Source organism: Gavia stellata, chromosome 12 (assembly GCF_030936135.1).
Source record: "Gavia stellata isolate bGavSte3 chromosome 12, bGavSte3.hap2, whole genome shotgun sequence".
In the NCBI taxonomy this organism is placed as follows: Eukaryota; Metazoa; Chordata; class Aves; order Gaviiformes; family Gaviidae; genus Gavia; species Gavia stellata.
In genome coordinates, this window is record NC_082605.1 from 14,631,155 (window position 1) to 14,657,341 (window position 26,187).

General features: G+C 42.7%; 1 protein-coding gene across 2 annotated transcripts in view; it reads left to right on the forward strand.

The window, feature by feature from the left end:
- SETD5 (SET domain containing 5) overlaps nucleotides 1-26,187 on the forward strand; it is a 68,153-nt gene that overhangs the window by 28,862 nt on the left and 13,104 nt on the right. The window contains exons 3-18 of one of the 2 annotated variants that reach the window (XM_059823024.1): nucleotides 1,427-1,532; nucleotides 2,415-2,626; nucleotides 2,947-3,005; nucleotides 3,407-3,594; nucleotides 4,641-4,679; nucleotides 6,224-6,466; nucleotides 12,377-12,525; nucleotides 12,851-12,968; nucleotides 13,408-13,517; nucleotides 13,800-14,049; nucleotides 14,252-14,332; nucleotides 16,807-17,070; nucleotides 17,938-18,258; nucleotides 19,857-20,099; nucleotides 23,725-23,854; nucleotides 25,053-25,306. In XM_059823024.1, coding sequence (XP_059679007.1) covers nucleotides 1,427-1,532; nucleotides 2,415-2,626; nucleotides 2,947-3,005; nucleotides 3,407-3,594; nucleotides 4,641-4,679; nucleotides 6,224-6,466; nucleotides 12,377-12,525; nucleotides 12,851-12,968; nucleotides 13,408-13,517; nucleotides 13,800-14,049; nucleotides 14,252-14,332; nucleotides 16,807-17,070; nucleotides 17,938-18,258; nucleotides 19,857-20,099; nucleotides 23,725-23,854; nucleotides 25,053-25,306 — 2,767 coding nt within the window. The remainder of the gene's footprint in view (nucleotides 1-1,426; nucleotides 1,533-2,414; nucleotides 2,627-2,946; nucleotides 3,006-3,406; nucleotides 3,595-4,640; nucleotides 4,680-6,223; nucleotides 6,467-12,376; nucleotides 12,526-12,850; nucleotides 12,969-13,407; nucleotides 13,518-13,799; nucleotides 14,050-14,251; nucleotides 14,333-16,806; nucleotides 17,071-17,937; nucleotides 18,259-19,856; nucleotides 20,100-23,724; nucleotides 23,855-25,052; nucleotides 25,307-26,187) is intronic. The other variant, XM_059823025.1, reaches the window with a different exon arrangement.

Below are 26,187 nucleotides of genomic sequence, written 5' to 3' on the forward strand. Positions count from 1 at the left end.
TTACATTGGAAACCAACTGAGCTTATCATGTCATGCTCCTAAATCCTGAGCTACAGAAGTGCAGTTTGCATAGGTTTAAGGTCTTCTACTTCCCGCAGTTCTTTGTACAATAAATTATAGCTCCTTTATGTTGCAAAGACAGATCCACCTTACTCCAGAATAAGCCAGAAGGTTAATGCATTGGAGAGTGTATCAGGTTTACTGGCAGGGTGGGGCAAACTTCAGTGCAGCAGAGATTTCAAGAGCTAATAGGAAGTCCAAAGGGCAGAGGCGTTAGTGTTCTTGGGTGGTGCCTAAACACTGCCCCACGCGTGACCGCTGGCCGTTGGTGTTTGAGTACTGCCCGATTCACACTGACAATATAGGACCTACTGAGAATCCTGCAAGATCTCACCAGAGCAGCAGAGGTCCAAGGTAAAGTTTTCCTTTCCTGTAGTTCTTTCCTGCTTGTTCAGCTCCCTGCTATAATTTTGAAGAAGATTTCACCTGCAGACATGATTCAGTAACATTCTGTTGTATTCTGATATGGCCCCTACTTCTGATTTGTGCAGAGGTTAGCTGACTTGTATCTTCTGTTTCTAACAGACAGTGTGTTGTGATATCCTTGCTGATATTCTGTCTGTACCTCATTATCTAATATTCCCTGCACTGAATTGCAGCTGTCCCTTCTCTGAGTAGGGTTTCTGCAGCTTTCTGCTAAGGATATACCTTTCAATTTTAGCTGGTTTTCTTCACCACCATGTGGTGGAAGAGTGCATTGTACCTCAGCAGCAAATTTCCTTTTCAACACATTGCACCCCATGTTGCTGTATAGAAAGCACAGGGCAAATCTGATTTGTCTGTGGCCATTGTCTGTCCAGGTCATGAATTTTGTTGCCTCTTTGTAACAGGAATCTCCAACTCCTGGTAGTTGCTGTCAGGGCAGCTGCAGGTTTCATGCAGGCTATATCAGAGGACATTGGACTCAGCTAACAGTATCTGAGGGAGAGAGAAACAAGCGCAGATGCAGGAAAGCTGCTTAGCTGCTATTTGAAATAAGCTGCTGCCGAGATAACATGGCAGTACTGTTCAGTGGCTTTGAGATTAGGCTGGCTGAGTTCAGATGTGAATGCTGAACTAGACTCAACTTCCTCAACTATAAGGAAACTGAGCTTCTTACATGCTAATTTTCTTTTTAACTTCCCAGATTGAGACCCATTTTAATGAGTTTTCCAGGGTGGCCCTTACTCAGTTCCTTCCCTCTGAAAGCAGGTTCATCCTGTACATCTTCTGTACACATGATGCCTGGTGAAGCACATAGTAACACCTCGATTTCATGAAGTTTCTTCATTTTGAGCTCATGTGTTGAGTAGAAAAGAGCAGTGAAATACTGGCACTAAAAGAATGATGTGATATTGATGGGTTTTACTTCTGGCCCTTTCTGCAGCCCAGAGTCTGTGGAAGCTAGTCCAGCTGTCAGTGAGAAGAATGTGTACTCCAGCCACGGCTATGGGGCCACCCAGAAACACAGCTATCGCGGGCTGCCTTACGCAGTGAGTACTCTCTCTGCAGTGAATCAGCTCTTTACTGTCTACTTTACTCTTTTCTCTTTGTTCTATAGTTCTTTGCCTGTTAAGCCTTAGGAATTTTGACTTATTTATTAGGGAACGCTGAGTTACAGCTGAGTTCTGCCATACATTTTGCATTTGTGTGTTTATTGTTTGTGAAGTCTTGTGTACTCTATAGCAAGCTTTATTAGTGTTCTAGGTGATAGATTTTTAACTGAATGAAATATATGAATGAAGTGTGAATATATACAAATATATAATATTTTCCTAGTGGTAATTTTACGCCCCGTTTGGTTTATTGTGCACTTTTTATACTTGTTTCAACTGCGCAGATTTTCATATTGGTAACTTATAACTATGAGAAACAAGGAACAGTCAGGAAGAGTGGGAGCATGGCTTGAAAATACGGGATGAACAGGACATCACAGAATCATTGAGGTCGGAAGGGGCCTCTTGAGATCATGTAATCCAACCCCCCTTGCTCAAGCTGACTCTGCTTGAGCAGGTTGCCCAGGACCATGTCAAGCTGGGTTTTGAATATCTCAACAGACGGAAACTCCACAACGTCTCTGGGCAACCGGTTCCAGTGTTTGAACGCTGATGTAATCTCGGATTATTAGCAGTACAACAGCTAATGTCGAAATAGCCTAGTTGTTTTCATAGGTTTTGAATTCAGTTTGTTGGTGCAGGAGAAAACCATTCACATCTTTCAGAGCTATTGCTTTACCTTCTTGGTAGATTGAGGAATTCAGACTACTGTTTTACACCAGTTGTTAAATAATAACCTGGGAACTGTGGATTTGGGACTTCAGTTTCTAGCCATCATATCTTCACATTAAAATTAGTACTGCAAATGCTCGTTTTCAGGATCATAATTATGGAGCCCCTCCTCCTCCAACACCGCCAGCCTCTCCTCCTGTCCAGACCATCATACCTCGTGCAGAACTGAACGGCCTGCACTCGCCTGATGAGGAGAACTCCGGGGACAGTGAGAGCTCCTCAGAAGGAGAATCAATTCCCACTTGGTGCCATTGCAGTGTCTCCCAAGATGGTTTCCTCCTCAAGTGTGAAAAGTGCAGGTAAGGTTTGGTGCGGTGCAGATCTGGACTGCTCCTTGTGTTGACTTCTCGTACCGAACCGTGTCACGTTTGGGCTGTGGGACGGACTTCCTTTTGCTAACTGGAGCGTTCTTTCCAGTGCTTTACCAAGTATTGACCCTCCTCCTTTGCGTTGTCAGCCTGACAAGTGTTGGTGGCACCAGGAGTGGAGATGAGGATGTTAAATCGATGTTCTTATCATCCTGGGCCCCACTGAGGGCACGCATCTTGTGACATCCTGTTGAATTTCAAGTGACTTTACTCCTACAAACCAGCTTCAATTGTGCATTCTCCTTTGGCAGAGGAATGAGCAGGGGGAAGGTGATCAGACTCCGCCGCCGGAAGCAGGACAACGTGTCAGGTGAGCTTGAGGTTGTAATTCTGATAACGGTGACTTTTGCTTTCTTACTACAAGACCTTTGTCTTTTGGCTGCTGTAATCATCTGTGGTTAGTGGCTGCTAATGTTCTTTGTCTCCCAGCCATTGGGATTTTCTCCTCTCCTGCCTCACCTCAGTTAGCTCCTGGGACAATCGGATTATTTTGTGAACAGAAAAGGGAGATGTTCATCAATGCCATTCTGTGAGATATCAGAAATTTGGGAGACCTGTTCCCAGTTTGGGTGAGAAAACTGAGGTAGTATAGTTTTCTCAGGGAAGAGCTAGGCAGGGTTATCAAGTTGTCATGATGAAAATGGACATAAGGGTAAGCTGTTCTCTCTCGGATGAATAAAAACCTTGCTAACAAAGCACTCCTCTCTATAGGTGGGGACAGCAGTGCAACTGAGAGCTGGGATGAAGAACTATCTCCCTCTACAGTGCTGTACACAGCTACGCAGCACACCCCTACAAGCATCACGCTGACTGTCAACCGTGTCCGTAGAAGCAAACCTAAGAAGAGGAAGAGGAGTACAGAAAAAGCTCGCACTGCTCCAAAGGCCAAAAAGATCAAGGTATCTGGAGTGTGATAAGGTTGCTGCAGTTCCTACCAAATGCTGTGTGGAGTATTGTTGAGACCAGGTTGACAAACTGGCAGTAGGCAAGAAACTTTTTGTCTTGTCAGGAATTGTTCTTTCTGGTGTAATAATGAGACACCTTGTATTTGTGACCTGCTAGAGTACATGGCTGTTGGTTTAAAAATTACCTTACTGGAACTCCACCCTTATTTCCCAATGCTGTCCATTCATGCTCAGAGCTTGGATTTGATTACATATTTTCCCTTCTGCTCTATTAGGAGTTGGGGAAATAGCTTTTGGAGTCTGTTTGTGACAAAGGGGCAATCTGTGAATGGAATGAAAAACGAAGGGAGCATGGCATTTCTTAGCAGGCTGTGTTAAGGAATCTGGGCTGCAGAGCTTCTTGGCACTGTTCTTCAGGGACAGAGTGCCTGTGTGGAAAACTACGTAGGTAGTGCTGAACATTTGTCGAGGGATGACTTTACTGTCTTGTTTGTGAGGGTTTGGGGACTGAAATAATTTCAGATTGCTTATATTGGAATTGCAGGTGTGTGAGCAGCTGGTTTCTTTCCCATCATCTGCTAGCTTTACTATGATTTTCCCCAGGTTAGGTTTCCTTTGAAGTTCTTCTGGTAGGCACTGATTAAATAAAAAAGTGGGAGCAGGAGCCACATGAGATCTTCAGGTTTTTTGTTGTGAACCAGCTTGATTCTGTTGCTGGCCCTTTCTTCTGTCAAAGCAAGTGGGGTTAGTCGGGACAGTTTTGGTTTTGATCTTGAGATTTTTACTAAGTATGAGGCAGGCCTTTTTAGTTCAGAAATCCTGGCCGTCAAGCTTTTCAGCAGTTTCCACTGGATTTGCATTGCAGAGTTTTTTTGCTCAAGTCCATTGCTTCTTGTGTAGGTCTTCCTGTAATTCTTGCCATCTTTTGTTAAGGGTTGGTCTGTTAGTGTAGGATCTAGTGTGGTTCTGGGATGCTAATTCTGAGAAAATATATAATACTTTGGTTTTTTTTTCTCTCTCTCTCCTTGTTTGGGGGACAGGCCTTTCGAGAGGGTTCACGAAAGTCTCTGAGGATGAAGGTGAGTAGAACTGAGAACGCTCCATGATGGTGACGGGTTTTTTGCCCTGTATTTTGTGCCTCTCTTGGTTTGCCTGCGGAATTTCTGATTGTGGGACCAGCCTCAGAATAATCTCAAGCCTTACCGTGGACCACAAGCAGGCCTATTCAAAAGGGTATCGCAGGAATTGCCCCTTGAACCTTGCTTTTGCTTCAGATAGCTTTCTGTAAGGTAATGTCATCCAGTTCCAAGAGACACGACTGATTCATGACACTTGGGAGTGGGGTGTTTGATGTAGGGGATGTAGAACTGGTTGTGGCCACTTTCCTGTGAGGTCAGTTATCATTTGATTGCATCAAAGCTATTTTAAGCTTGGGCATCAAAGTAATACACAAGCTTAATGTTGGGAGTCCCTAGCAGTGTTGCCCTGTTTCTCTCCACATCTTCTTACTAGGGACGGATGGGACAGTATATTTACTCTGACTTTGTGCAATGCTGGTAGGTGTGGCTATCTGATAGAAAGTGTATTTGACAAGAAAGTAGACTTGCACTTTGAGCTAAATGTGTTCCTAGAAACACAAGAAGTGCCTTAAAATTCACTCAATTCCATCGGACCCCAGTACTGTAGCTGACAGTGGCTTCTAGCAGGTGGCTCAGAGGAAACAGGGCAATCCTGTGGCGTGTCTGTATGCACCTATCTCCATAGTATGCAAGCGCCTTGAGAGGGTAAAAATGCATGAAAACTCTTAATGCTTTTAATATACATGATGAAAATAACGATTGTTCTTCAGTGATCCTTGTCGCAAATGCCTTTATGTCACATATGTCTCAGTCCCTTATGAAGCCAGTTGAGTTACTGACCTCTGGAATATTATTTGTTGAATTACTTCAACTATTGTCAAGTAAAGAGTGAAGCTTAATTTTTTTTTTTCCTACCAGCTTCTTTTTTCCCCTCCCTTACAAGCTGGTATAAACGGATTACCTGATTTTGCCCTCTCTTCTTTATACTGCTTAGGACTTGCAGTTTTAACCCTCTGGGTATTAGCTTATGCTCTACATTCAGTTTCTTGAAACCCTGGTGACCATTTAGCTAGAAGGTGCAGAAGTGTTTTTGGATCAGTCACTGCAAAGGTTGAGATGCAGTCAGGATCATCTAGCATTATATTGGACATGAGCGGGTTGACTGTGGGACAAGCCTGCGTGAGATTTATTGGCCTTTGTGTGTTCTGTTCCTTTTCTCTTTTAATCTACTTAATTGTTTTTCCAAAGTGAGTTAAAAAACTTTTTCTGGTTATGTACTAGCTTAATTTTCTTGTGTGTAGCAGTGCCAAGTACCAACTCTCAAGAGGTCTTAGTCCTGCGCAGAGTTCTCCATAGGTTCCTAAGTGGCACTGTTGTACAATGTTGTGGAGGATGCAGGTTCTGAAAAAGGTGTCCTCATAACTGACACTTTCTTAGCTTGGAATAGATTTGCCTTTTTTTGTAGCATATTCGTATGCTCAGAGCACTGTAGCTAGGTTTTTCCCATTGTGTGCTAGCCATTCACTCTTTGCTGTTTGGTGCAGAATTCCCCTTCTGAAGCACATGCCTTGGATGAAAACACAGCTGAAGGGTGGGAGAATCGAATACGACTCTGGACAGATCAGTACGAAGAAGCCTTTACTAACCAGTACAGCGCTGATGTACAGAACTTGTTGGAGCGTCATCTAAACTCTAATAAAGAATATGTGGGCAAAACTGCTATGCTAGACACAATCAACAAAACAGAGCTGGCTTGCAATAATACTGTTATTGGGTCCCAGATGCAGGTAAGAACCGTCATGACAGAAGCGCGGTAGGTCGGGTCCTCTGGTTTCTAGACATAAGGTGTGGGCATGGGTGAGCAATATTGTAGCTGGTCGTATAATTTCAGACCGGTAGGCATAGATTTGATATAAAAGGGAACAGAAGAGATGCCAGCACCAAGACAGGTTCAGAAACACTCGCATTCAACCAAATCAGTGTTGCTAAGTTGGGGATATTTTGTACAGTTCTGTGATATGTTTCACAAGTATTTTACCAATAAATACTTTTGGTCACTGACTGGCTTGAGGCAGAACCAGATCTATCACTTGCTAGAGATAGGAAATGTCCTGCTTTCTGCCAGAGTTTTCCTGTCCTTTTTTTTTTCTGGCTCATGTTGTGTGGAAAGCTATTTTAAAGAACCTTTCAACATTATTTCAATATTTTGGATTATTATTTGGACTCTGTTAACTTTCAAATACTGCATAACTACAATTGATTTTAGGGAACTGTCTCTCACTAACTTTTCTCTTCCAAGATGTGCAATGATTGGTGTTTTGCCAGCTTTATGGAGTGCATGTGGACAAGGAGAAACAGGGAAGGGATGTGTTTGTGTGGTGTATGTCCTCCCTACTACTCTTCTCATCTGGTCCGTGCTTTATTGAACAGAGAGCAGCATTCCCACTCAATTCGGGCTTTGTGGGGCTTTCTTGTCCAGGAGAATGGAGATAGGGCTTTCTTGTCCAGGAGAATAGGTGCAACTGAAAAGGATGGGCTCCAGAACAGGTGTGGGGTACCTTTTCTGTAGAAAGGGAGCAGAGTCAGAAACCTGAATATCAGGTATATGTTTGTGCTTGAATCATTCTTGTTTATATCAGCTGACTCACCACTCTGTGAAGTTCACGTGCTCCCTCCCGCCTTTCCCTCTGCTTTCATGTAGGTGAAGCACATCAGGCAAAGCACAGATATTGCCAGTAAGGGAGAGTGCAGAAAGAGGACTTTGGACCCAACTTCCTTCCACTCTTGCCTCTAGTTCTGCAATAATAAGACTTCTGTGGAGGTTGGGGAGAAACACTTCTGCTTGGCTATGTGAGTAGCCTTCCTAAAGAGAGCAACTGAGGAAGTAGAGGGAAGAAAAAGTTCTCCTTCTCTAGAAGTCTTTATTTTCTGAGTCTAAATGTAAACTTTTCTATCTCCTTCACATGAGTTTTAGGAAAAGTCCTGAAATAAGTGATAAAACACATGCTGTTTCTTTTTATCACCTTCATAGAGTACAGCAGGACAGAGTGTTATAAATGGTATCATACATAAACGTGCTTGTTCTTGTCATGCTCTCTTGCCCTCTCCCTTCCCTGGACAGACATAGGTTTTTCCACAGGGAAAACTGGCCAGCATTCCAAATCAGAAGACTCCAAATGCGATATATCCCAAAGAAACAAAAAGAAAGTTGCAAAACTTCATAGAGAGCTGCAGTTACCCTAAACAAGCTGTAGATAGATACTTATCATTGCGTGTGCCTGGAAAGTATAAAGGGACTTAGTGGCTTTGTAGTTCCTCTTGGATAATGAGGAAGGACCAGGTGGCTGTCCCGGGCTGCTGCTTGTTAGCCCTTATGTCCTTGTTTTCTCTGCTCAGCAGATGGCTGTGGAGTGTTGCGAGGAGGATAGCCTGCACAGGTGTGGAGTGCGCGGTCTCTCATCCTGTGCTTTGTATTTTTGTTCTGCTCATTTTTCTCATCTTTGTTAGACAAACTGAGAAGGCTTCATGGTTTGCATCAGTTGTCTTTTAACTAAATATCATTACTGAATGTAAAAATAGCTTTTCTGGGAGATAAGGAAATAGGTACTTTAAGCTAGAAAAAGAATTTAGGGAGGTCATGTCAATATGCAGATAGCAGCTGTGTGTGGAAGGTGGGTATTGTAACTGCTCTATTTGGCCGTGAAGACTCTGGAGAGAGGAGAAGGGAATAAAAATAAAATGTTTTATATGCCCTGCGTACTCTGACAGTTGAGAGAGTTGTTTGGCTTGGGTAAACAATGATGCAAGTGTATACTTTAAAAAAAAAAAAAGAGAGAGAATAAGAAAGTGTGACCTAAAAGCTTCCCCAAGCCAGGAGGAGTAGGGAAAGATGGATTAAGAATTATACATGCAGGATATGGGATTTTGATCATTGGAATGTTTTGGATAAACCAATTCTCAACTGTCCTAATGATGCAAAGGGAAACTTGTGAAAATATGAAGCTGTTCAGTGTCATGAATAAAATCATCTTATTGCTGGCTACTGCCAGATGCTTGACAAACTGAAAGCTGTGAATCACTTTTCTGCCTGCTATTGCCAAACCAAACCCAGGGTCAGTATTTGCCCTTTGTTGCCTCTGATAATTGCTGACTTGAGCTCAAACTCCTGATTGATTTCACATTCTGAAGTGAAGAGCAAAAGGGCCTTTATAAAATAAAGCCACTGAGTATTATGCAGATGTTGCTCTGCAAACATACCAGAACAGTTCTGTCTGATTAGCAGTCAGCAATCCATAGCCTATGACATGAATAAAATCATTTGTTCTTTTCACACATGAAAGCATGGCAGCTAATCCTCTTCATATTTCTAAATTCAGAGAAAGAAAGCAAGCTGAGCTAGGGTCTCACCAGAAATGCAATGAGATCATTCCTGTTTTGCCAAACTCAGGTAATAAGTTTTACAGATGCAGAGCTCCTCTTCCCTTCATGGGATCTCTTCTCTTCCCACCACCCCACCTTATCCCACCTGTGTTCCCCAAGCTGTTTTCCAGCATCAGGTGGACAGTACCAAGTCAGTCATGGGCTAAAGGTGAGAGTGAAGGCTTCCAGACATTAACTTGCATCTCTGAAAGATGCTAAGAGAATTTGATAGAGTAGTACAATAATTTAGGTTGGGAGGAACCACTGAAGGTCATCTGGTCCAACCCTCCTGCGTAGGGCCAGCGTAGATGAGAAACTGATTATAACAGCAAATAAGTGGTAGTATAGAAACAAAATTATTCAACTGGAGACACATTTATGTCTCAGTCCTAATTTATCTACTAACTTCAGATGCTTTCTCCTTATCTCCTTCTTGTCACACACTGACAAATCTAGTCCCATTTATTTATTCTGTTACCACAGTTGGGTAGTATGAAGTGTATGCAATGTTTTTAAAATAATTTAGCCACTACTCTCAGCAATGTAAACATTCTTATCCTACAGTTCATTCGTGTCATGGATTTCTTGATCAGAAATTAGAGCCAGCAGTGTGGCTTCTTAGTTTGGAAGTAACATGTTTCTTTTATGCCAGTTCAGTAGACTTGGGGAATCCTCTGTGAGGTCCTGTCAGGACCTGAGATACGAAGAGATGAATGACACCCTGCAAGGCTTTTCAGAGTGTCCAACACATACATGCAGGTTTTTCCAATTCACAGAACCATTAAGGTTGGAAAAGACCTGTAAGATCATCAAGTCCAACCATCAACCCAACACCACCATGCCCACTAAACCATGTCCCACAATGCCACATCCACACATTCCTTGAACACCTCCAGTGATGGTGACTCCACGACTTCCCTGGGCAGCCTCTTCCAATGCTTCACCACTCTCTCAGTAAAGAAATTTTTCCTAATATCCAGCCTAAACCACCTGGCGCAACTTGAGGCCATTTCCTCTTGTCCTGTCACTAGTCACTTGGAGAAGAGACCAACACCCACCTCTCTGCAACCCCCTTTCAGGTAGTTGTAGAGAGCGATAAGGTCTCCCCTCCGCCTCCTCTTCTCCAGACTGAACACCCCCAGTTCCCTCAGCCGCTCCTCGTCAGACTTGTGCTCCAGACCCCTCACCAGCTTTGTTGCCCTTCTCTGGACACGCTCCAGCACCTCAATGTCCTTCTTGTAGTGAAGGACCCAAAACTGAACACAGTATTCGAGGTGCGGCCTCACCAGCGCCGAGTACAGGGGCATGATCACTTCCCTGGTCCTGCTGGCCACACTATTTCTGATACAGGCCAGGATATGCTGTTGGCCTTCTTGGCCACCTGGGCACACTGCTGGCTCATATTCAGCCGGCTGTCAACCAGCACTTTTCCGCCAGGCAGCTTTCCAGCCACTCGTCCCCAAGCCTGTTGCGTTGCATGGGGTTGTGACCAAACTGCAGGACCCGGCACTTGGCCTTGTTGAACCGCATACAACTGGCCTCGGCCCATCCATCCAGCCTGTCCAGATCCCTCTGCAGAGCCTTCCTGTCCTCCAGCAGATCAACACTCCCACCCAACTTGGTGTCATCTGCAAACTTGCTGAGGGAGCACTCGATCCCCTCATCCAGATCATCAATAAATATATTAAACAAGACCGGCCCCAAAACTGAGCCCTGGGGGACACCGCTTGTGACCAACCGCCAACTGGCTTTAACTCCATTCGCCACGTTACTGACAGATACAGTGGCAAAGAAATATACCCTATAGGCATGATAAATGTAGCACTAGATATATCTCGTAAGAGGAGATCTGGAATAGCAAGACCGTTACTCCCATCTGCATAGGTTTCAAATTATTGTTTTTATAAAGCTATCTTTATTCTGGAACTGAGTGAAAGAAGTCAACAAATAGATCTTACTTTGCTGGCTGATCCAAGATCTGCGGTATAATGTCATATTAAAACAATGGAAGTCATCTTCTTCCCAAAGAGGTTTAGTTCAGAGCCCATACAAAATTGTTACCAAAAAAATTTCTGTGGTTCAATACTTCCATATGGTCAGTACGGAGAGTTTTGTTTGGTTCCCAGTGCTGAGTGCTGCCTTAAGGCATTAACTTTATTTTCACAAGGTTAGAACATCATGCATTCTGTCATTGTCCAGGCTGAGCCCCTTCTTAAGCTAATGCGATTTTTATTCATTTGAGCAGACTGCTCAGTAGCTGTTAGAGAGTTTTATCAGGAAAAGTTGGGAGCTTGCTTTTAATAAAATCTTGTGTTTCACTTCTAATTTAGATAGACATCTGTCATTATTACTGAAATAAGAACACTTATGCCTTAATTCACTCCGGAAAAGTATCAAAACCGTGTCCTTATGCACAATGAATAGCATGCTTAGGAAAGAGCAGGCACAGCTCTTGTGGTGAGGCAGCCAACCATCTTCACATAATTTTTACTTGAAGAGAGTTTCAACCTGTTAAGCAAGAAAAGTGCTTTGTTTTTATGGAAGAAGTCTTTCCTGTGCCCTAGTGCTTATAATATCCCCTCCATTATTCTGTAAAATGTGTTGTCTTTGAATGTCTGTGCTTAAAGAATGTTGTGGTTTCATACTGTCAAAACACATTGTTGTGAAAAACCATTGTAATAGAGCTGTAGACTTTAACATAAAGAAGATTCAGCAAACTGTCACTACTTAGTTAAAAATGTATTTCTCCATTTAAAAAAAAATAAAATCCACAGCACTAATTGAGCTGGCAGATGAAGAGAAGTTTCTGAATGGAGATAGAAATTGCCAGTTTAAGTCTTTGGCTTATTAGCTAGAATTTACCATCCTCTGCAGAAGGAAAAGCTTGTGTTTTTTCCTCTGAACGTGTGACAACCCACAATTTATGGAAGATTTGAGCTATTCTGGCTGTGAAAGTGGCCATAATTGCAGAGCAGTTCCCTGTTAGCAGCAACTGACAGGTCTGGTTATGCCTCCTAGCTGCAAGACTGAAATATGTGGTCTGATAGATTTGTGACACTTACTGTTGAAGGCAAGGAATAAATACTCTTTGTTTTGATAAATATTATCAAGGTCGTTGGTCATTACTAAACTGTTACAGAATAAACAATGTATTTGCCTGGCAGAGTTTCTGTGTGTTGCTACTAGAGTAATTTTTCTTTTCATGTAGGTAAAATATTCTTTGTGAGTTAGAGGCCTTTGGTTTAAATTCTCATATTTTGCTCTGGTTTTTGTTACAGCTGCAACTGGGAAGGGTGACTCGGGTTCAGAAGCACCGGAAGATCCTGAGGGCAGCAAGAGACTTGGCACTAGATACCCTTATAATTGAGTATCGAGGGAAGGTTATGTTACGACAGCAATTCGAGGTCAATGGGCATTTCTTCAAAAAGTAAGAGTACTATGAAGTGATTAGTATGAGAGCATCATGGCACGGAGAGACTAGTGTCTCTATGGGATAATGCACACTTACAGAGCCCTTGTCAGCTGTGCCATCCATAGATACGTGAAATCAAATGTACAACCTCAGCTTGATGCTCTGCTTATGGACCAAAACCCTCTGAAGTAGATCTGTTAAACTGTGATGATGGAAGTGCGTAAGCGTCCAGAGCAATAGCACTGATGGAAGCACTGCTTCCAGTGAAGTGAGGAATACCTGTTTTAAGTGCCTTGGGAATTGAGTATTTTGGGATTGAGACGTTCTATTACTTCTCCAGGCCATATCCCTTTGTGCTGTTCTACTCCAAGTTCAATGGCGTGGAAATGTGTGTTGATGCCCGCACCTTTGGTAACGATGCCAGATTCATCAGGCGTTCCTGCACTCCAAATGCAGAGGTAAATTCTCTCTTCACCATCACTGTAATTGCAAATACATGTTTTACACAGGCTTAGTGCATTCCCCTTTTATGAATATTCAAACTTAAAATGCAGTAAATGGGGTAAATTCTCTGCATCTCGTTCTTGTTTGATGGTTTATACTTGGAAGATGAGAAAGTTTGGGAACATGAGGTTTTTCTTTGGAAGGAAAAGGTTTCTTTTATGAAGCTTTCATTTGGCTGCAGAATGTTAGTTAGGGTAAGCAGGTGGTAGTATAAGTGTAAGTGGAAAAGCACAGAATGAGACAAGAGCAGTGAAGCAGGCTTTTCCCTGTGGACACTTTAGGATAATTATTCGTAGAATAGATAAGAGCTACTTTGCAGAAGGAGGCTTCCCTCTTGGAATTAGGAAGTGCAACTTGTCAAGATGTTAGTTTCTCTCTACTTTGTTTAACAAGGTTCGTCATGTGATTGCTGACGGGATGATCCACCTGTGTATCTATGCTGTTGCCACCATTGCCAAGGACACAGAGGTTACCATCGCCTTTGACTATGAGTACAACATCTGGTGAGTCCTTCACCTCGCCCAGGAGCTCTCCACTGCCCTCCTGGACTGGACATCTTCCTCCAGCCCTTTCCTCGCATTCTACATTTTGCTTCGTTTTCTACTGAATTGCATTTTCCGGCTATTCTGTCCAGTTCTGCTGGCATATTCTCCAATAGAGGCCATAAGGTAGCCTGCTGTCCTTGCTTTGGCACGTGGTGAGATGTTTAGTAGGAGATGCATTGAATGTCTCTGTATAAGGGTTGAGAAATGAAGAGTGACACAAATTATGTTTGTGTTTTGGAGCAGCAACTATAAAGTGGACTGTGCGTGTCACAAGGGGAACCGGAATTGCCCTGTGCAGAAACGTAGCCCAAATGCTGCAGAACACCTACCTCCACCTGTTTTAGGCACACTGATTGGGGCAGAAACACGCCGGCGAAAAGCCCGTCGAAAGGAGCTAGAAATGGAACAGCAGGGCATTGCATCAGATGAGAACAGCAGCCAACAAACGGAGGAGGCTCCTGAGGGACCTGCAGCAGTCAGTGACAATGAGGTAAAACCCTTGACACTTTGTTATATATATTTTTATCATTCAGTGGTGTGGAACCTGATCCAATACAGCACTGGGATCTTCAGAACAGAAACTGCAGGAGGCCTTTTTAAAACCTTTAGCACCTTAGATTACCATAGGAATCTTTAACTTTAAAACAGTACCGGATTTTGTTTGACATACTAAGTCTGGGCTTCTCTTTCAGGTGGCAGAGAAGGAGGAAAAACAAGAAGGGGAGAAAGAGGAGCCTGTAGATGAACAGGGAGCCTTGGTCCACAGCCGACGGGCAAGTACCTTTCTCAGTCTGGGTATCATCCCCCTTATGACTTGCTTCATGCAGTGACCACCGGGTCCAGTTGGTTATTTCACTTGTTTCAACACAAATTCCAACTGTCAGTGGTCTTCAGTAATTTGATTTAAAAAGAAACAAACAAACAAAAAACACCCAGGTTGACTCCACATCACAGGATTTATGTTAGGGTACTGCAGGTTAGAAAGTCTGTAACAGATTTATTTCCTGATTGAAAGGTTTAACTGTTACTATGAGGGCTATTCTATAGTCTAAAACATACCATTAACAAGACGATCAGCACCAGATTCAAAAAAGGTAATTGCACCCTTTTAATGTTCCTGCTTCCCTTCCTTATTGCCAGTACAAGAATTTATGGAGCCATATAGAATCATAGAATAGTTTGGGTTGGAAGGGACCTTTGAAGGTCATCTAGTCCAGCCCTGCCCCTGCAATGAGCCGGAACATCTTCAGCTAGATCATATGATGAACCAGAACCTCATTTTGTTAAAATGGGACCCATTTTGCTGGATTAGGTTTGTTAACATGTATCTATGCCCTGTATGGGTTCATAAACATGTTGCCATGTGGGAAAACGGTAGGATCAAGTGGCACAAGTTAGTAAGAGGGGTAGACCACCAACAGCACTGTTGGCAGAAGTCTGCAAAATTTGCTGTGTTCTTTATTAGGAAATCCCTTTGTGCTTCCGAATCGTTGTCTTAATCAGTCTTCTTGATCAAAATATTTCTTAGTGTTCTTGGATCTTTGATAGATAACACAGTCTCTTCTCAACCTTCTTCTGTACTGAGTAGAGCTGTTTGTTTTTTTTTTTTCTTGTGCTTCTTATGGCACCTGGGATTGATCCCTGGATTAGAATGTTTTATGCATGTGAATGGAGCTGTCCTGGCTCTACTGAATTCATTAATTAAAAAAAAATAAATTAACACCCCCCCCAAAAAAAAAAAAAAAAACAAAAAAAACAAACAAAAAAACCCAAACAAACAGAAAAACAACCAACAAACAAACCCCAAACAAACAAAACAACCAACCAACAAAAGACCCAAGGAAGAAAAAAAGAAAAAGTGCTCCCATCCTTCTACAGCCAGCAAATGTATTGGAGCTAGGAGTTCTTGGGTTTCATTTGTTCACCAAATATCTTTATTACCCGTCTTTCTCTAATCGGAGATATGGATATTCCATGTGTAAATTTCCTGAGAATGCTTTAAATGTTAAGATAGGGCAGCAAATTGCAGAGCTGAGAGCCATCCAGCAGAGAGATCCTTGGATTATCTCATAGATTTTTTTAAAACAGGTAAGATAAAACAGTCACTTTCTATTGAAATTTGAATAAGAGCAGTCATCCATCAGACTGGCCTTAAGCCCGGAGGGAAGATTTCATTTTAATTCAGGGAAGCTGATCTCTTTCTGGGACAGTATAGTTCAAGAAGACTAAGTGAAGTGTTAGTTTCTCATGAGCCTGTAAGCCCTGTTCCTGTATGTTGCACCAGTTAATCTCCTTTAATGAGATTCAGTTTTCTATACTTGGCACCAGGTAAATACCTGTATCTATAATTTTCCCAGTCTCTAATTTTTTGTGTGTGCTCATTGAGTATTTTTGAACAGAAAACTGTAAAGGCCAAGCTGCTGTGATTGAGTACCGCTGTGTGCTTCAAGAAACTTCTTCCTCCGTGACAGGTGTCAGAAGGAACTTGACCCCACTTCTTAAAATTCACTTGATTCAGCCTGTTTTTTGCCAGTCACTGCAGCATTATTGTATTGGACCTTTTACGTGCATAATTACCAATTATTTCTGACACATCTGGGTGATAAGATTTCCTGCCCTTTCTGTTTACCTAATAAATACCTTTGGTTTGCCTCTGTATTCTCTCATGTTCAGTTTTTTTTATCCAGTATGTAAGCTGCTTAGACAAGAGCTTTTATTTTTGAGCTGGGTAATCTCCTGACATCAGGGAAGGAATGAATCTGGATAATTTTAGTCAGTTTGTGTGGTGTGTTATACTTGCTGCAAATTACTGATTCACTTCTGTTGCCTCTAGCTTCTGTTTGCTTCTAATGTTTGGTCATTAGCAAGTAGGTCTATTTGTTTCCAAGTCGTCTCTTCACTCTATTTATTTTTTCTTATGGTTTTTAGTTCTTCAAAATTATGCATTTCCTTGTGGCTGTTTTATAAATATAATTCAGTAGTATCTAAGTGGTCCTATTTAAGAACAAAGTCTAGTTCTTCTAGTTACTCTATGAACACATGATTATGTTGTTGTTATTCTGGGAAATTTGCCATGTTGAAAAATGCAAATATCTGAAAAGAACTGCATCTCTCTCTCCCCTTTCTGGCTCTTGTCATTGCTATTTGGCAGTTGTTCTCCTTCCTGTGCTGCATCTCATATCTGTTCTTGCCTCCTCTTTACGGGCATAATTTGCAGTGCTGACTTAAATTTACTCTTGTGTTCTAGTCGCGGGAAGACAGGAAGGTAGAAGCCATCATGCACATGTTTGAGAACTTGGAAAAGAGAAAGAGGAGACGAGAGCAACCATCAGATCGTAACAGCACTGATACTGAAATGAACATCAATTCTGAAGCTCCTGAGCTGGAGGAAATAAAAACAGAGACTCCTGAAACTGAAGATGGAAGTTCAGCACTGAGTGCTGCTGCTCCAAATGTCTCTAACAATAACAGCAGTACTGGGGTGAACACACGACGGTCTGCACAAGTAGTGGTAAGACAAAGATAGGACTGTTTAATAGCTTGTACCAAGCTCAGATGCAGCATATCTGATTATAAGATGGTTCAGCTTGGGAGGAGCTTCATGGGGTCTCTATCCGTTCTGCGTCAGGCGGGGTCAGCTCTGAGGTCGCACCAAGTTAGCCAGGGTTTTACCCAGTCTTGTCTTGAATACCTCCAAGGATGGAGATTGCACAGCCCCTCTGGGAAACCTCTTCCAATTCATGACTGTTCTCTTGGTGAAAACATTTTGCTTTCTATCCGGTTTGAACCTTTCATTTCAGTGTATGTACATTGATGCACCACTGCATCTTCTTGGTGGCTTCAATCTGTATGTAGGAAGACTGCTGTTAGGTCTCCCTAAGTCTTCTCTTCTCTGGGCTGAACAAGCCCAGCTCTTTCACTGAGTGGGCCCCTTCTTGTACTGGTGTGAGCTTAAGCTGGATGTGTAACTGCAGTGATTGAGGAATTCTTTTGCTTTTTCTTTGTTTTTTCTTTTCCTTGGTCTGCTTTGGATGCATGTGTTCCCATTATATGGCAGGGCCCAGATACTTGCCTGGAGTGATATATGTCAGTTTAGATCAGGAGTAAGAGCAGTTACCTTGAGACAAGTGGCAAGTTTCATACTGCTGCTTTCTTCCTTAAGGGCAGTGTTCTGGTTGACCCCTTTAAGAACACAGCAGACAAAACAGTAACGTTTTAAAAGGGTCCCCAAAGCCATCTTATAAGCCAGTACAAACAGGGTCCAAACAGATTTTATGAGTCAGGTAATATCAATAAATAAATCTCAGTCCTTGATCCTGTGTGCAGAGAAAAGGAATACTCTTAGAGGTGCTTGGACTAATGGCAGTTTATATTGTAGGATGCTGTCCCCGAAAAAACGGTTACTAAGCCAGCTCCAGCAAAACCCTCCAGGCCCCGACCAAAAAGTCGCTTCTCTCGGTACCGGACCAGTTCAGCACAAAGACTGAGAAGGCAGAAACAAGCCAATTCCCAGCAAGCTGAACTCGCACAGGCTGTCCCAGAGGAAGGAAGCATTGCCAGCTTGGTAACTGCAACAGATGTCAACAGTGTAGAAGGTCCAGGAGAAGGCAGACAGTTGACGGGATCTGACCCAACTGCTATCCCAGCTGCAGGATCTCAGTCTAATCGAGCTGCAGTAAAGTACCCCAAAACTAAAAAGGTAAGTAAGCTTGAGTGCTCAAACTGGAGAGGGGGGGAAAAGAGGTTTTGTGTGGCCTTTGGTGAAAAGTTGGCTCAGAGGAAACAGTTCTTCAAAATAGTTGGAGTTATGTGACTTTATATTTACTGTATTATTTGTTCTATAGGGGCTAAGAGCCCTTATCATGGTTCAAAATCTGGCTGCTCGGCCCTGTACACACAAAGATCAGAAAGAGAAATTAGGTGATCTTCACAGCAAATCTACACAGACCTTAGATACCAACAGGTGCAACAGGAAGGATCTCACTTTCTGGGTACAGCAAAGAGTCTAGAAACAGGCAAATTATACAGCTTTGTGTATGCGGGGAAGAAACTGCTTCCAGCTTGAGGGGCTCTGGGTGAGAAGGGTTGGAGGGGCTTGGCAACATAAGGAATTGGGTTATGGAGGCTGAGCCCTGGCTCAGGGAAGCAAAAAGCAGATGTTTCAGTACTGGTGTTGAGGGCGATGAGAGGCTTGGGAGATGGCTGGCAAAGGCCAGGAGGACAACAAGCTGTTTGTGTTGTTCCTGCAGGGGAACAAGGTACTAATCGAAAGATGGGGACAGCTGATGTGTTTGGAGCTATGCACAGTAAGCTAGCAAAAGCTTTTGGCAGCAGCATGCAAAAGTAGTTGTTACAGCTCCAATGGGGTAGCTGGCATTTAAAAACTAGTTGTTAGTTTGGAAAAGAGCACTAGCTTTTGCACCCAAAACAAAGGATGTTTAATAGAAGAGATTGGATGCATACCGTCTGAAGAAGTTTTCTGCATATTCCCAGTGTCTTAGGAGCAAGGAGAAAAAGACTGTCAACCAAGAAAATTACCTTAAATCAAGCAGCATAGAGGTGTAGTGAGACTTGCTTAAAAAACAACACAACCACCTTGAAATAACCAGGGTGTTGCATCTTGTGAAGGATAGTAAAACAAAGGCTCTCTTGTGTATACCAGCAAGAGAACGAAGAGAGAAAAGCGGAGCCGTTATGTAGTAAAGATTAGTTGGAATTTAAAAATAAATTTAGAATGGCATAAAAATGTGTTTCATGTGGGAATCAGTAGCAGTATCTTTTTGGGATGGGGTGGGATGGCAGGCTGGGGAAGGTATTTGTTTAGGACAAAATAAAGAGGTTAGCTTTCAGCTTAGGATTGAAGACCAAGAGGGAATATGACTGCAGACTGTAATGTACAAGCTGGGAGAAACTTGTAAGGGAAAGGAGGAAAAATTGCAGAAGCTAGTGGGCAGCTGCCACATACTGGGCATAAATTAGCCACTAATACATTTAGGCTTGCAGCTAGAAACTAGTTTTGAACAAGGTGATCAAGTTTTGGGAGAGCCTTCTAATAAGATTAATGGAGCATAAAATCGAGCTGCTTCTGTAAAACTGCATTACCTGTTGTTGTGCCTGTAACAGATGAGAATTGGGTTTGACACAGGACGTCCTGGCTGTGTTCCTTCCTGTTGAGGAGGAGGGAGGTTTTAGCATGTGGGCTGACCTGAGCATTGCTTCCCCATACGCCTTTGGTGCCGTATTGCCTTTCTTCTTCACCTATGCTAGTTGCATTGACATGTGTGTTTTCTCCTTCAGTATCTTGTTACGGAATGGCTGAACGACAAGGCAGAAAAGCAGGAGTGCCCTATTGAATGCCCTCTGCGCATTACTACAGACCCAACGGTTTTGGCAACTACCCTAAATATGTTGCCAGGTCTCATCCACTCCCCGCTAATTTGTACCACACCTAAACACTACATTCGTTTTGGTTCACCTTTCAACCCTGAGAGACGTCGAAGGCCCTTTCTGTTGGATGGAATTTACAGCTCCTGTAAAAAGGTATGTTTGCTCATGTCTTACTTTCAGGGGCTATATACTCATCAAGCTCTTACTGGCACCCTTGCAAAGTTGGTGTCCTCTGAGCATATTTCCATGTATTCCTGCTGAGCTGGCCTTGCCTGATGTGCAGATGCAGTCTCCAGGCTATGTCTGCTGACCATCTAGCAGGGGTTCAGTCTTCATCCTTGCCTTTTACTGTGGTAGAACATGTGGAACTACTATGGTAGTTCTGTGACTCTCCTCTTAGAAACATGTACTTTCAAATCTGCAGTGGCTGTTTATTATCCAGCATATGCGATTCAAGGAGTTTTAATTGTTGCCCTTAGAATCTTTTATGTTACTACTTTCACAGTCAGATGATGGTTGGCGTTGTGGGGGTAGGACGGTGTTGCAAAAGACCTCAAGAATACAGTGCCTCAGTCAAGATCCATTGTCTTTGGAGAGCCTTTGTTTAGCAAAGCTTTGAGTTTGCCTGTTCACAAGAGCAAGCCCACAGCTCTTTGTTTAGCATCATAGACTGACTATCCACAACAGATATTTGTGGCCATGCAGGAAGACTGAACTGAGCCCAGCTGAGGACTTCATTCCTCCAGAGATGGTATGTGGCCAGTAAATGCTAGCATTTACCCATCAACAGGGCAACAGTAGTTCAAGTTAGTTTGCTCAGTCAGATTTCTATCAGAATCCATCTTCCCTGTCGCCTGTCAGCTTTGCTCAGAGGCAATTCCAGTTCCTGTGTGATTACCTGAGAATGATTTTATGGAAATCCGTTCTGATCTTCCAGTCTTGGTAGCTTTCAAAGTCGGGTACCATGTCCTGGTTTCTTTGCCTTCCTTTGAGGGAGTTTTTCCAGAGAGAAGCTTTGGACTTTACTGTTTCCACCTTCAGCCAATTCGTTGTCATGCCCTAACAGGCACCTACAAAAAGAAGCTAAGGTCTTTCTTGGGTATTTCCTTCAGAGGTAAAGCTCTTTATGGTCCATATATACTCGTATGAACAAAACCATGTTTGTTTCCATGTGCCTGGGCAATCTCCACATGCATCTTTAAACTGAGAACTGCAAGGCTCAAGCTGCTTTTTTGAACCTTAACAGTGTCTTTGAGCCTCAGGGAAGAGAAAAGCATCCAGAGCAAAACTGGCAGTTATTTTGAGTTCTCTGCTTGGTGCATTTGCTGTACAACTAGCCAGCAAGCTCATAATTCAGTGAAAACTGTTGTCATGGAACAAGTCTTCCAATCTCTTGCTACATTTGGCTATTTTCCAGTCATACTATAATTCTCACTGCTGGAGAGGGAGTGGACTAGTCTCACTATGGATGTCTTCCATTTAGTCCACATCTTCCCTGAAGCTGAGCTTGCAAAACAATGTTGTGTTGCAGCATGGCATTTTCAAAGCAAAAAGTTGCTCTGTGTCATGTAGCCTATACCCATTTTGTGCATCCCAGTATGATGACTGAGTTTGCTTTGACAGGTTGATTTTGACTCGTGTTCAGTTTGTGATTTACTATGTTTGTTAGAACAACCCATTAGTTTTCTAGCCTGTAATTTTAGAAGTGATTGTTTCTGGCTTTATATGGTACTTTGTTCTAGCCTATACTGAGCTGTGTCCTGTTTTTCCCCATCTATTTCCCAATTTAGCAGGAAAATCTTGAATACTGTCTTCTAGCACGTTCTTGTTTCTCCTAGGTTGGCATCATCTGAAAACTGAAGTACGCCATCTGTTCCATTATCTAAATAATTAATTAAAATACTGTAAGCTTCTGTGTCCAGAACAGATGTTGCAGAAAGTAATTTGTTAGATTTCTACTTTTTGAAAGTAAATAATCGATAACTGTTCTAGTAAGGGGTTTCTTCCACTTCGTCAGAGCTCCCCAGCTGTTTCATGGAAAATGCTTGGTAGCATTTTGTGTTTTTATCAGTAACAGGCAGGAGATGTAGAAAAAGTCTGCTTCTCATGTTCAGGAATGTTTAGAAAACTCTCACAGGGAAGGGCTCCTTTTCAGCCAGCTGAGGTCTAGAAATGGTCCGGAACTTGATGAGATTGCTCTCTCAAGACCTCATCTTTCTGTCTTGTCTGCTTCTCACGACTCAGTCAGAAAGGGTCATTTATAAAGGCTGTTGAAATAGATCACATATTTTCTTGGATTGTCAGCAGGCCTCTTCCTTAAACTACTGAGGGTTGTGCCAAAAAACCTCAGCTGATGATTTCGGTTTGCATCCAAAGCATACCGATGTCTGAACCTCGCAAGGAAACTGAACTGTGTAACCTGCTCACGTTAATCACACACTGTACAGTGGCTTGGCTCTCGGATCAGATGCCACATTTGAGGTAGCAGTGCTCCAGACTGGCTGGCACTTCTCACTTTTCCTGGTGGCCGCAGTGGAATCCATTGAGTTATATTTGAACAGAGAAGAAGCATCTGCTGTACAGTAGTGAAGGCCATCAAAATAGATCCTGGCACCTGCTCTTCACCCCCGCATTGAAGTTTTCACTTCGAGGATTGTGGTCACTGAGTTTCTGATGCACTTTCATGATAGCTTTGAGGAATCGTAAGACATATACGTGTGTCTCTAATAGGAGGATACATATTGCTGGCATGCAGATGAACTGTGGGTTGCTGAAAGGTAAACTTACGATTTTAAACCTCTCTGGGAGAAGAAAAGGCTGGTAAAGTGAGTCCCTTGGGTGAACTACACAAATGCAAATTACTGTTTGGGTTTTTTTGGCAGTTTGCTGTCATTTTACTGAATCACCTGGGTGTTTTCCCTTATATTGTGGCAGTTATTTTTTATAATAAAGTAAGCAAAGGTTTCTTGCTTGCCATTAGGAGTCAGTTTGTATCAAGATACAGGGCTAGCACACCCACTGCAGCAGCTGATTTGCTGAGACTTCAATTCATGTTCACTTGCGTGGCATGTGAAACATTCTTTATTGTCCGTGTTCAGAAGACCACTGTGACTTTTATCTCTTTTATTAGTAGCTGAAGAAGAGATTTGCCTTTATTATTCTCTTCTTGGTTTAGCCCCCTTGAAAACTGCTGCTTGCATTTTATCAGATTTTTTTGCTCTTTTTCTCTGGCAGCAAGCATAGTCCTGGAAGAATTGTTATGTGATTAAACTCAGCCATTTCTCTGCTGAAATTGTAAGAGCAGAATCTATGTTAAGCTCTAATATGCCTTAGTGGACCAGGGGGACAGTATGTTTGTGCTCCTGGGCAGGAAACAGCTTTTTTTGCAAAAATCAGGGTTTTAAGATAGTCCATCATATTTATCTCCCTTTTCTTTTAATTAAGCTTGCTTTTAATAGTTTTTAGCTGCCAGAGTTTTGAATTTTATATATTTATAATTTGCTTTTTACTTATCTTTGTGTTATTGCTGAAGACTGCTGATCCCCAGAATACATCTCATCAAGAGCACATAGTCAGCCCCATCACAGTAGGTGGTAGCCTCAGTGCTAACAGCTGTGTTCTGACGGGTTCCTGTCTGAGCGCATGCGAAGGAGGTAATACCAGCGTTCTGAGCAGTCTGCCCTGCTGCACAGAAGTGTAGGAGTTTGCGTGCATCCTGCAAGATTACATAGAAAGTACCAGAGGGGTTGCACGTTTATGTAGTCTTGTTCTGTTTCAGCGCTGGATCAAACAAGCCCTGGAAGAGGGGATGACTCAGACCTCACCAGCTCCGCAAGAGAACAGAACCCAATGTCTATACCAAAGTAACGAGAACAGCAGTTCTTCCAGCATCTGCAAAGATGACACAGGTAGGTGCTCAGCACCATCAGGGCAGTGTGGGCGCTTGAGTGAAACTGGGGAAGCTGCTGAATAACAAAGGCATCTTAATGTGTACTGCTGCTTGATGTCAGGTGAGAATGTTACTTTGCCATTCGTTCAAATTTCTGCAGACCCATTCTAGCTTGAGTGTGTGTAAAGTTTCTCAGTATTTTCCTGTGAAAAATCACTTTGTCTTGTATCAGCAACCTCAGTGCCGTGTGATCGTTTGTCCAATAGAGGGTGAAAAAAAAAAAAGAGTACAATATCATCTCTTTTCAGCAGGGTGCTGTTAGATGGACAACTAAGTATCTACTGACTAGAGGAAGATATAGCAAAGTCTCACAGGCACATATGTAATAAGCGAATAATTAAGTAAGTCTCAAAGATGGAGAAGGTAAAATCTGTGAGTAAAGTAGCAGAATTGTTAAATATTGTGTCTGAATCTTTCTGCGGAGAAAGAGAGTTAAGATCTGCCCGGTCAGGGGTCAGTTTTCCAAGGATGACAGACAGGAAGCTAGACAATGCACAGGTAATACAGAATTTATCATTGAAAAGTTAGATGAATAGGAAATGAACAAAATGCCAGAACCAATAAATGCACATCCCCAAGCAAGACCTAAAGAAGCAAACAACTGTACTGCAGAATTTACTGAACACTTATTTTTTTTAAATTGAGCATCAAAAAAAGATACTGTTTTGAATAGGGGTAGGTCTGAGGGAAAGGCATTAATCCTTTTTGGGACTGAAATGTGTTTGGGCTGTATTGATGTAGCCTGTAGGGAACTATTAGGTTCAGGTAATGATAACTGAGCTGCCTGTGGTTTGTTCACAGCAGTGACAGTGACCTGTCCTCTGACCCCTCTTCTCTCCTCTTTTTATCCCTTCCTGTCTTCCTTTCCCCTAGCTCCCTCTTGTGCTTATGTCTAATTGAAATATTTCCTTTCCTTGTTCACTGTATGTTCCTGATTATGTATTGTTCTGTTATCAGTATCTAGACATGTCCCAAGACTGGTACAGAAGTACTTCAGAGGTACTTCATTTTTAGGAATCTTTTCGTCATCACATTGGAGACTCCTGAGAGCTCCATTTGGGCTGGGAGTAGGGGGAAGGAGACAGCATGTGATTTGCATGTGGTTAATGGTTAAGGTTAATGGTTCAGCCCTATCCTCAGCTCAGTTTGTTTTTCAGACTTGCTGAGTCCCCTGAAGAAATGGAAGTCTCGCTACTTGATGGAGCAGAATGTTAAGAAGTTGCTGAGGCCGCTGTCTCCCATCACCCCTCCACCTCCCATCCCTTCAGTTCCTGGCTCAGTGAGCCCACAACTGGCTACACCCTGCTCATCGCTACCGGGAGAGGAGGAGAGTCGCAATGGTTATGGCATGATGTTCTCACCAATTCCTTCTCTGGCTGCTAGTCGCTGCAATACTCCACTACAGTTCGAGGTAACCAGGGACTGGGAGCGATAAAAAGAGAGAAACTAGAATATTTGCAGCAGAGATAGCACTAGGGACATCGTCCTTTCTGAGTACGTGGCTACATTCCTGAGCAGCATCATAGTGTCAGACTCAAGAGGACTGCTGCCTTTCCCCTCTACTCTGCTTCTGGCCAAACCTCCTGCTCTGTTAAATGTTAAACCTTGCTGCAGCTCAGCCTCCCCTCATTTCGTAGCTATCAGTAACATTAGTGTAATTCTTTTCTCCATTTCTGCACATAGCTCCCAAATCTTGCAGGTGTTTCAATGTTCTTTAGTCATCTTTCCCACTTCAGATCTCTTTGCCAATGTGGCTTCCAATCCCTGCCTCTTCCAAAGAGTGCAGCTGTGCTCCACTTCTCAAAGGCTGTCTTGACATCCTCAGCTCCTCTTTCCCTGAACAGCTTTCAGTAACCCCAAGTATGATAGAAATACTTTACATTAGCTTCCGCTGTATCATTTGGTTTTCCTTTCCCTTGATTGGGTAGAAGGAAAATACCTTATACCTTTGATTTCTTGATAGTTTCCTGTTGCAAAAATGTGCAGAAGTACTGAGCAGGCTGTGTAGGTGGTTTCCCTTGCTCTGAACTCTGTGGGAGAGTTACCAGCATCCATCCAGCTAGGACCTTCCACTTTGTATTGCTGCTCTGTGCCTGTGAATAGGGATCATGCTGTTTGCAGTTTTAGTTTTATTTTCTAGTATTGCATATTTTCATTTAAAAAACAGAACTCTTCAGGCTGGCTGCTCACACTCTGCCAGTTAAAACAATTAAAAAAAAAAATTGTGCAGTAACAGACTGCTCCGTACTAGGGACTGTTTTGCAAAACAGATGAGGGATTCCTGTAACAGGG